Source organism: Aspergillus brasiliensis (assembly GCF_001889945.1).
Source record: "Aspergillus brasiliensis CBS 101740 unplaced genomic scaffold ASPBRscaffold_10, whole genome shotgun sequence".
Classification (NCBI taxonomy): domain Eukaryota; kingdom Fungi; phylum Ascomycota; class Eurotiomycetes; order Eurotiales; family Aspergillaceae; genus Aspergillus; species Aspergillus brasiliensis.
The window spans coordinates 686558-699246 of NW_027137451.1; the positions used below are offsets into that span (position 1 = coordinate 686558).

Consider the following 12689-nt stretch of genomic DNA (forward strand, 5'->3'; position numbering starts at 1 on the left):
AAGGTAAATGCCGTAACGTATGTTGAGTGGCAACTGGGATGGGCAAGGCGGTGGTGCAATGGATGGCCCATGGCGTCAGGCCGCCGCCCGCTCTCTGCGGCAGTCCGGCTATTACCTCTTGTCTGATAATCACTCTTGTGCCTTTCTGCACGCAATAATACACCTACTTACCCACTGTCGCTGTCTGCCACCTTTCTACACTGAGATAAAAGGACTGGCTCCTCCTATCTTGTCACCCTCTCCTCTACGCTGAAGTGGAGAATAGTCCTACCGACCAACGAAAGGACCCCGCAGCCTTTCCTCCCCTCTTCCGCCCACTCAACACCGCTAGGAATCTGGAAGTAACAATTCCAGACGACAATCTCTACGGGCTCGAATCTCTGCACGACACTATATCCTGCCAAAATCACATACAAGTGATCGCGTGCCCGCAAAAGATTAGCCACGATGTTGAAGATATGGTCGATGGTACGTTGCGACTGACTCCCATCTTCCTATCAACCCATACGTTTCCCTCTCCCTCCTCCTCACTAACACTTCTACCCTCAACCAAACAGAAACAACAGCAGCAGCAAGCTGAAAATGCCGAAGGAGCTGCCGGTAAAAAGAAGAAGAAGGTCACCGCCGCCCAGCTGCGCGTGCAACGAGGTCTGTCCCTACCTCTCTCTCTCCCCCTCTTAAACCCATACCCCATGCTCTCATATACCAGAATATTTAACTAACTAACCATGTTATCGCGAGACAGACCTGCAAGAGCTGACCCTGGGAAGTACAATGAAAATGTCCTTCCCCAATCCCGACGACATCCTGAACTTCACCTTGACTATCGAGCCGGATGAGGGCATGTACAAGGGTGGCGCATTCCACTTCAACTTCACGGTTAATCAGAACTTCCCGCATGACCCGCCGAAGGTCAAGTGTACGCAGAAGATTTACCATCCGAATATCGATCTCGAGGGAAATGTGTGCTTGAATATTCTGAGGGAGGATTGGAAGCCTGTGTTGAACTTGAATGCTGTTATTGTGGGCATGCAGGTATGCGTTTGTCCCTTCGGTTTTCCCCCCCCTCTTGTTGCTTTGTGGAGGGGGCGAGGGTCTGGGGTTTTGGAGGGTGTCTTGCTAATACATATATCTCCTTGGTTTAGTTCCTCTTCCTGGAGCCGAATGCTTCCGATCCGCTGAACAAGGAGGCCGCCGATGATCTGAGACAGAACCGGGAAGCGTTCAAGCGCAATGTCCGGACATCCATGGGTGGTGGTAGTGTTCGGGGGATACAGTATGAGCGGGTTATGCGGTGAAAGTTTGGCCTGCGTTGTAAGGTTACTCTTTTTTTTGGCCTGATGGGGCATGGGGTATAATGGTGGAGGATGCAGTGTGTGTTTGTGTGTTGTGTTGATTAGGGGAGTTTTACGTGCATGGCCTACATTTCCACTTTGGATTAATTAGCGACTGGATAGATTCCCTGCTTATGAAAGAAATGAACACATTTTTATGGATTGCAATCAGTCAATATAGAGACAATATTGACCCTCACGACAAGCTACAGAACACTACGGATCCCTAGGGAGGAACACCAGACCAACCGACATAATCTCAAAACAACCGCATGTATGAGTACAAGCGTATATACAACAGACCTAAAGCACACATCCAACAAGTAATCGAGGAACGTTATTTCTTTCACTTCTCTCTTCCCTTCTATTGTTTCAATTCCACACACGCGCACGCACACGCAAACACATACACTCGACCCGCACCATCATCGACTGATACCCAACCCACGCCATATATACCAGACAACAACAAAAAAGAATATCAATCACACATCCTGTCAGCTACAACATCCCCAAATCACCTAGCTGACGCATCCCGGTTCCATCCGGCATAACAGGGTACATTGGGCCCCAATCAACGCGCTAAGTCGAATGCATTGCGGATGCGAATTTACTGCTGGGCAGCAGCGCGCTCGGCCTCGAGGCGGGTGTAGTAGTTGTCACGGGCGCGGACGCGGGGAAGGTGGAAGCCTGTATAGTTGGTGGTTTTGTCAGTGACTGCTACCTCTTGGGATCGGGCTAATTGCCTCGTAGAATGTTAAGGGAAGGAGGAAATTGAGTGAGGCTCTATTGTATACGTACCGTACCACCAGAGGTAGCCGAAAGTGGTACCGAAACCTGCGAAGCCAGTCAGTCAATTGGTCTAGGTCGGTTTGCTAGTTTGCGCGCGGAGGGGATGTCGGTAGGATATTGCTGTGCAAGTCGGATATATGGGTAGGAGGAATCATATGAAGATATCTCGTCTCGGATCAATGGAAGCGCGGGGCTCGTAGGCGGACTCACCGAAAGCGGTGCTCAGGTCAAGGACCAGGGTGCGGCGGAGCATCTGAAGTGCGAAGATGTTAGTTTGTTGGGTTTCCAAATTGGGGGTTCATGGGGCTGTGGTTGAGAGCCCGGGTGGGTAGGGTGGGAGAAGGGTGGACGTACGCCGGTGATGGGAGAAACGGAGGCCATTGTGAAGTATTGATGTCTTCAGATGGATCTGAGGAACGGGTAGAGGAGATTCGCGCAAGAATTGACCTGCTGGGGTTATGGTGGGGGGTGCGGAGAGAGAGAGGAGAGGAGAGGGAAAGCGAGCGGTGATGTCGAGAGTGAAAGTCGAGGTGAAGCTTTCCGGGCCGGCGAGTAGTAAGCGACGGCTGTGAGTGGCCTGACTTTGAAGGTGGGCTGCTGCTGCGAACGGTTCGTCGATTGTACGGAGATAACGCGTTTTACGAGCGGGTCTAACGATAGGAATACGTTTTATAATATGATTTTAATAGATATTGCTATGGTATTTCTATATAATCGGATCATGGTTGAGCATTTGAAGCTGAGTGACTGGGCTGTAGGTATGCGCTGCCTGAGGCAGCATACACGTGACCTCACGCGGTTCTTGTGTTTGGCGCCGTTTCTGGATCTCTCCCCATCCATCCATCAAGACCACCGGCGCCATGGTCTCCTCGGAACCCACTCTCAAACGATCCTCCTCCTCCTTACCAGAAGGTCCAGATGCTCCCGATGTAAAACGAACGAAACGCCCCTATCACCATCATCATCGGCTACAGAGTCCGGTCGCCCCAGCGTTGCCGGAACCCGCCATTGTCGACGAGGCCTGCATCGACCATGTCCTCAACCGGTCTATTGGACAGTATCTACAAGAATGCGGATTTGATATCGCCGACCCTGCAGCGCTGGACGCCTTTCGCAGGGTAACGGAGGAATGTACGTTGGGATACCTAGGTCTCAGAAGGAAACGCTCATGATATTGATGGATTTGGTCACTAGATCTGCTGAGATTCGCCTCATATGTGCGCCAAGCGATGCTTTCCAGCCGGCGCATACAACCCATCCCCCAAGATTTCGAATACGCCTTGAAAAGACAGTCCGTGCCCGTCGGCGACCTCCTTCCGCACGTGAAACGCCATCCGAACATCGAACCTATCCCGACCCTTTTACCAAGCCCTCCGCCGGAAGAAGACTCGTTCAAGACTTTGCCGTCATTGGGACCGCAGCTCAGCGGCGAAGACGATCGCGTTCACAACGCTCATATTCCGAAACATTTCCCCGACTTCCCCAGTAAACACACGTATCGTCACACACCGGTTTTCACGGAACGAGAGCAAGACCCGCGCATCATTCGAGAGCGAGCGACGGAGGATGGGCGGCATGGCGAGGAGGCGTTGCGCAAACTGGCCCGTGCGGCATTCAAAGACAACAACTCTGGCTCATCGGTCCGGGATAAGAAGCAATGGGGACGACGAGCAGAGAGCATGGACGGAATGTTCGAGAAGACGGTTAGAGCACTCGCAAAGAAGATACAGAAGCCTGCGGCGACCCCAGGTTCTGCTGGCCCCATGGAGATCGACTCGGGAGCTGGTGCAGATACAGAGGTCAAACCATCCCGCTCGAAGCTGGGATTGAACATAGAGCTGCCTCCTATCATCAATTGCGAGAGGGACTTGTGGCGACGGGCGCCTACATCTGGGAGTCGCCGGTCGGAAGAAAACAAGCTATCAGGTGCAAAGGATACGCCCGACATGTCGAGGGTGGATAGCTGGGTGAATGCATCATGAGGTGGAGGATAGACAGAGGCGTCAGGCGTTCAGCTTTTTCATCGTAGCATAACCGAGAAGATACCCATGGAGCAGGATGTCAAATAATGCAACTCAATTGGTTAATCACATAGTTTTAACTGCCATTGTGAATATCAGTAGATTGAACGCCAAACCAACTCCTTGCCATGCATTATAATCGAATGCAGAATGAAGAGCTCCATCATGCCAAGGAGCTGCTCTGCGCAGCGCGTTTACGCTCCTCTTCTTCTTTCGCTATCCTGATCGGCTCCCAAGCAGTTGTTTCCACCGTCAATCCGCCCGCGCATCTAACACGAAGTAACTGTCAGCATTGATTTGAACTTCCCCCCTCACGAAAAGGTTACTTACCGCCGAAACAGCCTCACAATGGGCTTACAATTCACCACGCCGGGTTTAGGAATCCCCTCTTGCGGAGGATTGCAGGAGTATTGAACCATCTCCATCAGCTTGCATTTCTCCAGCTCGACAGGGCCGCCTTTGCGACGCTTCTCTTGGAAGTTCTTGGTGACGATATTGACGTGCTCTGGAAGGGTCTCGGCGGAGAAAACGGGAACAAGAGGAGCCATGGTGATGAATTTCACTTATTATAGTTCTGAGTAAAGGACCCTAAGTAAGGTGATCTGAGGAGTTCATGTGCAGCTGGGAACAATGACGAGCAAGACAGGTGGTGCTGGAGGGAAGGAAGAAAAGTGGATGGAGCGGAAGCGTTCGCGTTCGCCGGCGCCGCGATCCATCCTTAACTACCAGTCAGTCAGTCAGTTATCGTCGCAACGGGTCAGCCCGCGGTGGTTTTGACTAGATTCTATCAACTCCTAGATGGGTTTGGAGTCAGCCACTACTTATACCCTATCTCACCGGACAATGTAGCCTTGTCACATTTGTGGGTTTTACTTTGTGTCAAATGGCTGCTAACATTGGGGGAGACCTTCTTGGGGAGGTTCATGAGGAGAGACTCGACGAGGTATGTATGGGTCGGTGTTTTAGTTTACTGCATGATCCTGCGTCTTATCATTGTTGCTTATCGTGCATAATGCCCTGGAAATCATCTCTGGAATTGCTGCTAATGTGAGAAGCTTCTGCATGACCTAAGAAACTTATCTCATGGAATTGCTAGCAATGACGCCTTGAGGCCCCGACTGGGTGTCCAAGTGCTTGATGATCTTCTGGACGTTTTCACAACTCCCGCGCATGCTGCGCAGGACATGCATCAGGAATTGCATGTGCCACAAGACCACTCCGGGGATGCTCAGGGAGCAGATGTGCATGATTCTGAGGGCGAGCTCCCAGCCCAAGAAGAACATATCAACGATGAGCATGCAGGCATGCATAGTTTGCCGATGGTGATATTCAACCGCACAGAACCAGTCCTGGAAATCTCGAGCAAGCTGTCTGCAGCTGGGAAGACGCATCTCATGTACTATCTCGCCGCAATTGCCATCTTGCCGTCTGTATTTAGTGGCATCCCGCTCGATGGGCATGAATCGGCAGTGATATTCATTGACACGGACGGCCGATTTGATGCTGAGCGGCTTAGAACAGTGCTGAGAGGGATTGTCCTGTCCAGAATTGACACTACAGCTCAGGAAGCATCTGGAACATTATTTGAAGCTGACAATAAGGCTATCGAAGACATGCTTGTCAGCAGCCTGCAACATGTCCACGTCTTCCGTCCACAATCATCATCTGCTCTCCTTGCTACACTTCAACACCTGGATGCGTATATTCTTAACCTAACTCGCCATTTGTCCTCCACCCGACCGGTGCATACTATCTACCTTGACAGTGCCAGTGCTTTTCTCTGGCAAGATAAATTGCAGGACGAAATCGCCCGAGTCGAAGATATTGGGCGGGTCGATGCTAACCCGGAGCATGAGCGTACTCAGAAGCAACGGTTCCAGCTATCTGATCTCTATGCCGCCTTTGTAGCGGAACTGAAACGATTACAGCAACTCTTAGGTTGTATGGTGGTTTACACCACCACTGTTCAGGGAAGGTTTCCGGGTGCTCGTGGTTCTGGTAACCCAGCGTATACGCCATCAGGACCGTACGACTTGTATACCCCAGGTCCTTCTGTGCCAAAGGCGCCTTCTTTTGGGCCTGCTCTTCCCGCTCCTTGGGGTAGATTCCCTACTTTGCGAGTTGTTGTTCAGCGGGATGCAGTTCGTCCCTTTCCGCCTACCATGACTGCGCAAAATGCGCAGCGCGGTGCGTCTCGTCGACAAGAAGTTGTCACTCGCGGAAGGTTCTCCGGATGGGTAAATGAGTGGAGACGTGAAGAATGGCCTCGTCGAGTTCTGGAGGGATTGAACCAACATCATGGCGGCAAATTCGCCTTTCGCATAGGTGGACATGGGGTCGGCATTGATTGATGCATTTCTCATCTAGCTATGTACACTGTACAGACGTGATTGAGACAGTGGCCTCAAGCAGATTCCAAACGCTTTCTTAGCTGAACAGCTTTCCAATGGCCTCAACCGTGGTGTTTCCGCCGCTGAACACGATGCCCACATCCCAACCCTCAGGAGCCTCCTTTTCGACCAGTCGTCGGAACTCCTCGTTATACAGGCAAACGGCCAAACCAACCACGCTGCTGGGCTCTACTACGACCTTCATGCGTTCCAGAACCAGACGCATTGTCGCCTTGATCTGCTCCTCCGTCACAGCAAATACGCCAGCGATCTTGTCCCGGTTCGAAATCACCTCCCAGTTCAACAAGCCCACCGGTGTCCGCAACCCGTCCGCGATGGTTAGTGTTGACACTGCCGGAACCCTCTCCCCGGCCTCCAGTCCGCGCCGGCAATCGTCTGCACCCTCGAAACTGGGCTCCGCACCAAACACTTTGGTCGATTTGTCCGAGAAGAAGGTTGCAACACCGGAATTGAGACCGCCGCCACCGATGGGCGTGAAGACAGCGTCGAGAGCCTCAGAACCTTGGCGGATGCTCAGGTGGGGCTTCTCAGCCAGCAGCTCGCGGTACTGTTCCTCAAGTTCGATGGCCGTAGTACCCTGGCCGCAGATGATATTGGCGTCATCATAGGGGTGGATGAAAATGGCACCGGTCTTGGCCTGCACATCCGCAACGACGGCCTCGCGCTCGACGCTCGTGGACCCACTGAAAACGACCTCTGCACCGTGGGACTTGGTCCCGGCGATCTTGGAAGGTGTACTAATACTGGGCATGATGATGTAGGCGGGAACACCAAGAGTGGCAGCGGCGAGAGCGAGAGCCTGAGCGTGATTTCCTGCATGGAGATAAGTACTGCGTGGCCTCTTCCGCATGGCAACTAGTTGCCTGGCGAGAGTGATGACCTACCAGAGCTGTGTGTGATAACACCTCGTTTCTGTACTTCCTCCTTTCCCCGTTCGGCGATGAGTCGTAACAGAGCGTGGAAGGCGCCTCGGGCCTTGAAGGCACCTATTCGTTGGTAGTTTTCGCATTTGAAGAAAAAGCGGAACTTGGGATTGGCAGGAGCTTGGCCCTCATAGGGGGTACCAGTCAATGCCTCTGGGGATTGCGGCGCCGAGGCAATGGTGTTGAGGGTTTGGCAAGTGAGGAGAGGCGTGCGATGCACGTAGGGTTGAATGAGGGAGTAGGCCGCATGGACGGCCGAAGGGGTCAAAGATTGCACGAGCACCGAAGGGTCAGTCATTTTGAGAGATTCAATCGTCTATTGACTGGTTCAGACCAGTAGTTTGAGGAGTTCTTCGTAGTACTACAGTGAGTGAGTAGTACTATGACAGAACTGCGGAGAAAGGGCAGAGGGGGGAATGGCCGGTTGATAAGCGGCTTCCGACTCGGCGATGGGAGAGTCATACTACCAGTATTTGTATATCTCCGCCATCGGACCCCCGCATTGCGCCAACGCAGTCGAGCAATGAGAGAATGCAAGGAGATGGGACTGACTATAGGACACCAGCTGAGGTCAAGGTTTAATTGAATTGAATCTAATTTGCAGAATGCTGGCACATGCTGGACAGTCATTTTACTCCGATAGCAATGATGCCCAATTAGGACTAGCGCGCTGTCATGCCGCAAATTCCCCGCCACGTGACTAGCGGCCGAATCGGGCAAGGGCAGGAGGGGCAAAAGAAAGCCGAATAGATTCATTTCGTCGCTCCCTGACTCACTTTCCCTCGCTGCGCCTCCTTTTTAAACCCCCTCCACAGTCCGAAAACAGATTGCAAGCATGGCCGAGGAGCAGTCGCACACCGCGCAAGAACAGGATATCAATCCTTGGTCCGTGGAGGGTGCCCGCGACGAGAACGGAGAGGTGATCGCCATTAACTATGAGGCCATCTGTCGGTATGTGCTACCCCGCCATTGAAGTGCTCATTGTGTCCGCACGATAACGAAACAACCCACTAACCACCTCGAATTCCAGGAAATGGAACACCTCCATCATTGACGACAAGCTCCTCGAGCGCTTTGAGAAAGTGACCGGACACAAGCCGCATCGCTGGCTCCGCCGCGGCCTGTTCTTCAGTCACCGTGACTTCGACCGTATCCTGACCCTCTACGAGCGTGGCGAGCCTTTCTTCCTCTACACCGGTCGTGGACCCAGTACCGGCAGTCTGCATCTGGGTCACACTATCCCCCTGCAGTTCACCAAGTGGTTGCAGGATGTTTTCGACGTCCCCTTGGTCTTCATGCTTACGGATGACGAGAAGGCTTTGTTCAAGGATAGCGTGACATTTGAGGATGCTATGCACTTCGCCATGGAGAACGCCAAGGACATTATTGCCCTGGGCTTCGATCTCAAGAAGACCTTCATCTACAGCGACTTGAAGTATGTTAGCAACCACTTCCTCATGAACGCTTGGGAGTTCGGAAAGCTGGTTACTTTCAACCAAGTCCGTGGTGCATTCGGCTTCAACGAGAGGTATGCTGATCCTCCTATTCCCTGTAAATGTCATTTGGAGACTAACACACTGCAGCACCAACATCGGCCGCATCTTCTTCCCCTCTCTTCAGTGTGTCGCCGCCTTCGCTACCTCGTACCCGGAGATCTGGAAGGATGAGCCCCTCACCGAGCGCACCCAGCAGATCGCCAACATCCAGTGCTTGATCCCCATGGGTATCGACCAGGATCCCTACTTCCGCCTGCTCCGTGACAACGCCCACCGCATGCGCTTCCCCTCCCCCAAGCCCGCCTTGATCCACTCCAAGTTCCTCACTGCCTTGCAAGGAGCAGGCGGTAAGATGTCCTCTTCCGATCCCAACTCGGCCATCTTCATGACCGACACTGCCAAGCAGATCAAGGTAAGAGTGCTACCCCCCAAACTGATTGGGCGCCCCACATACTAATTGACCACGCACAATTCAGACCAAGATCAACAAGTATGCCTTCAGCGGTGGCCAAGTGAGCATCGAGGACCACCGCCGTCTGGGTGGAAACCCGGACGTCGACGTTTCCTACATCTACCTGACCTACTTCGAGGAGGACGACGCCAAGCTGGAAGAGATCTACAAGAACTACAAGAGCGGTGAACTCCTGACCGGCGAGCTCAAGAAGATGACCATCGAGGTGCTGCAGCAATATGTTGCTGCGTTCCAGGAGAAGAGAAAGGAAGTCACCGACGAGCTGCTGGCGGCGTACATGAAGCCCCGCAAGCTGGAGTGGAAGGGCAACCCCAACCCCGTCCCGGCCCCTGCACCTGCCATCCGCACTAAGGAGAAGGAAAGCGCGTGACTAGTGAACCTCGACTGTGGAGTGCATGGCTGGCTGCAGAATTGGGTTTATGATGCTGGGTTTAGATCCATATACCGTTGTCTAATATCCAAGCGAAGACATGAAAGCGTTGAAATAAATAGATTTGGTGTTCGGTTGCATTGTGTATAGATTGTATTCATCATACCCTCGTTCTCCCAAAATCACCAATCAAGTGTATGCTACTATGTGCAGTAGAATATATATTATGAGAATAGCAGAAAGCAGCGTCGATGTAGATCGGATCGCGGGGAAATCTGGCCCCGGATGATCTGCCGCCCGTTCACTGCAATTCTCCTAGTCGATGACTCATGACCACCTCTTTTCTACGTCCCAACTACCGAAATTACCACTCTACAACGACAGTGATCCTCAATTGAAGAAAAAGAATAAGAAAATTTTATTCCGGCCCGATATACAACCCAGTTAAAATAAGAAACTCGACTGAAAAACAATTCCCTAGATCATGGTACATCGTAACTTTTCCCACCGGGGATATGCTAATAACACATTATGAATATATCTATTTCTGGTTCTCGGGGCGGAGGGAGCTGTAAAAAAAGAGCAGATAATGTTAGTAGAAATTCTCTTTTGATATAAGTATTATGGGAAAGGGAGAAAACGTACCGAACGGCCTTGCCGGCGCGCCAGATTTCGAGATCACGGATGTCCTGCATCTCCTTCTCGTACTTCTCGCGGTAGTCCTTCTGGGAGTTGTACTCGAGCGAGCGCTTGGTCTCGGAGCCATCACGGACGCTGTCGTAGAGCTCGTTGAAGAGGGGCTTCAGGTTGTCCTTGAAGCGGTTGGACCAGTCGAGGGCACCACGACGGGCGGTGGTGGAGCAAGCGGCGTACATCCAGTCCATGCCGTTGGCACCGATGAGAGGGTAGAGGGACTGGGTGGCCTCCTCGACGGTCTCGTTGAAGGCCTCGGAGGGGGAGTGGCCGCGCTCACGGAGGACCTCGTACTGAGCGAGGAACATACCGTGGATACCGCCCATCAGGCAACCACGCTCACCGTAGAGGTCGGAGTAGACCTCCTTCTCGAAGGTGGTCTCGTAGAGGTAGCCGGAACCGACGGCGACACCCATGGCAATGGCCTTCTCCTTGGCGTTACCGGTGACGTCCTGGAAGACGGCGACGGAGGAGTTGATACCACGGCCCTCACGGAAGAGAGTGCGGACGGTACGGCCGGAACCCTTGGGGGCGACGAGGATGACGTCGACGTCGGTGGGGACATCGACCTTGGTGAGGTCCTTGAAGACGGGGGAGAAACCGTGGGAGAAGTAAAGAGTCTTGCCCTTGGTGATGAGGGGCTTCAGGGTGGGCCAGGTCTCGGACTGAGCGGCGTCGGAGAGCAGGTTCATGACGATGGTACCCTTCTGGACGGCCTCGGTGACATCGAACAGGTTCTTGCCGGGGACCCAGCCGTCCTGGATGGCCTCCTTCCAGGAAGCACCATCCTTACGGACACCGACAATGACGTTCAGACCCTGGTCACGGAGGTTGAGACCCTGACCGTGACCCTGGGAGCCGTAACCGATGAGAGCAAGGGTGTCGTTCTTGAAGTACTCCTGGAGCTTCTCACGGGGCCAGTCCTCACGCTCGTAGACGGTCTCCTTGTCATCGGCGAAGGTGATGGTCTTAACACCGCGGGAGGGGACGACGGGGGTGGCGGTCACACGGGGGAGAGCAGCGGAGGCAGCCTTGGCCAGGGAGGGACGGGGGAGGGCGGCAGTCACGACGGACCGGGGGGCCGAGACGCGGGCCAGACGGAGGGCACGGGGAAGTCCACGGGAGGCCATTGTGTGTAGAGGGTATGTGAGATAGGGAGAGGAGAGGGGAGAGGATGGAATGGAATGAAAAGAATTGGATGGAAAAGTGGGAAAGGAAAGAGGAGGAGGGAAGCAGCGGTTGCAACTTTATAAACTCGTTGCTGGGGACGAGATCGGCCTGCTGCGAGACACGTGATCCGGAGTTGTACTGCTACTCCCCGGCCGATGTCGGATTGCCGGGTATTTGATTGGTCAATGGCACTGCGTTCCGTGGACGTGGAGATCAGGTGAGGCGCGGCCCTTGCCGCTTCCGGATTAGTCCACCGCCGCTCGCTACGGGGAAGTCACCTGATACGCAGCTTGGGCTTCTTGCGCTGTTGCAGTTCTGGTGATGCCCCAGATGGAGTCTGGGGAAAGTCAATTCGGTGACTCACGTACTGTTTGACTCAGTGCTGGTGATGGAGCTATACAGACATTCTAACCCAATTGGCTGTCCGAAGATTGTATCTATGAGCGCTAAGGGGTTCTCCAAGGCCTAGATGACCCCGTTTCAAATGTGAGCTAGCTAGATTCTTGGCATATTGAGTCACTATTCTATTGATATAGAGTATGCTGGGAGAGATCCAATGACTAAAAATAAGAACGCCGAGATAGGGATGTAGTTTTGAACGCTTACGATATTATAGCTACTCAATCTTTTCATAATCGTGCTGGTACTACACACCAAGACTACTCACAACAATAACGCCGAGGAAAATATATTTTCTAGGCTTGGACGCTACTACGGAGTATATGTCCATTCTTTCGACCATTGAGAACATAATGATTTTTGGCAAACATCGCGACATATCTATGGCCACTCTCCTTGGTTGTCATAAATAAAAGTTATACATAGTCAAGTGCATATATTTAAAGCTTCTGCTCTTATCCTGGCCGGAAGGATTCATGTCGCGTTCTTTGACATTGGGCGGTTCTATTTGAAATCCATGCGTATTCTCGCGTTTGCCTTGATGTAACCGTGCTTACTATTATAGGATGCATACTGCTGTCAGCGCTACAATATCCATATCGGAGACC

At 52.8% G+C, this 12689-nt stretch overlaps 6 protein-coding genes across 6 annotated transcripts; 3 read left to right on the forward strand and 3 right to left on the reverse strand.

Moving 5' to 3' along the window:
• Window positions 1-120: 120 nt before the first annotated feature.
• On the forward strand, window positions 121-1381 carry ASPBRDRAFT_45866 (NEDD8-conjugating protein UBC12). Its single transcript, XM_067625501.1, has 4 exons — window positions 121-468; window positions 558-648; window positions 746-1035; window positions 1146-1381. Exons 1-4 carry the CDS (start codon window positions 448-450, stop codon window positions 1296-1298), a joined length of 555 nt encoding a protein of 184 aa, XP_067476769.1. The 5' UTR covers window positions 121-447; the 3' UTR covers window positions 1299-1381.
• Window positions 1382-1944: 563 nt separating this feature from the next.
• Window positions 1945-2507, reverse strand: ASPBRDRAFT_198174 (cytochrome c oxidase subunit VIIa; the record flags this gene model as incomplete). The annotated part of the gene is made up of 4 exons (XM_067621180.1): window positions 1945-2024; window positions 2136-2171; window positions 2337-2379; window positions 2481-2507. The coding sequence occupies 4 exons, from the start codon at window positions 2505-2507 to the stop codon at window positions 1945-1947; spliced, it is 186 nt and encodes a 61-aa protein (XP_067476770.1).
• A 433-nt stretch (window positions 2508-2940) lies between these two features.
• Window positions 2941-6498, forward strand: ASPBRDRAFT_182537 (uncharacterized protein; the record flags this gene model as incomplete). Its single annotated transcript, XM_067619974.1, has 6 exons — window positions 2941-3257; window positions 3321-4093; window positions 4306-4432; window positions 4469-4718; window positions 4829-4841; window positions 5200-6498. Exons 1-6 carry the CDS (start codon window positions 2987-2989, stop codon window positions 6496-6498), a joined length of 2733 nt encoding a protein of 910 aa, XP_067476771.1. The 5' UTR covers window positions 2941-2986.
• Window positions 6499-6574: 76 nt separating this feature from the next.
• On the reverse strand, window positions 6575-7779 carry ASPBRDRAFT_198178 (threonine/serine dehydratase; the record flags this gene model as incomplete). Its single annotated transcript, XM_067621181.1, has 2 exons — window positions 6575-7371; window positions 7443-7779. 2 exons carry the CDS (start codon window positions 7777-7779, stop codon window positions 6575-6577), a joined length of 1134 nt encoding a protein of 377 aa, XP_067476772.1.
• A 537-nt stretch (window positions 7780-8316) lies between these two features.
• Window positions 8317-9819, forward strand: ASPBRDRAFT_130929 (tryptophan--tRNA ligase WRS1; the record flags this gene model as incomplete). Its single annotated transcript, XM_067618274.1, has 4 exons — window positions 8317-8432; window positions 8512-9009; window positions 9065-9389; window positions 9454-9819. 4 exons carry the CDS (start codon window positions 8317-8319, stop codon window positions 9817-9819), a joined length of 1305 nt encoding a protein of 434 aa, XP_067476773.1.
• A 394-nt stretch (window positions 9820-10213) lies between these two features.
• On the reverse strand, window positions 10214-11687 carry ASPBRDRAFT_45871 (Ketol-acid reductoisomerase). Its single transcript, XM_067625502.1, has 2 exons — window positions 10465-11687; window positions 10214-10388 (listed from the first exon to the last, which is right to left on the reverse strand). The coding sequence occupies exons 1-2, from the start codon at window positions 11640-11642 to the stop codon at window positions 10361-10363; spliced, it is 1206 nt and encodes a 401-aa protein (XP_067476774.1). The 5' UTR covers window positions 11643-11687; the 3' UTR covers window positions 10214-10360.
• Window positions 11688-12689: the final 1002 nt, after the last annotated feature.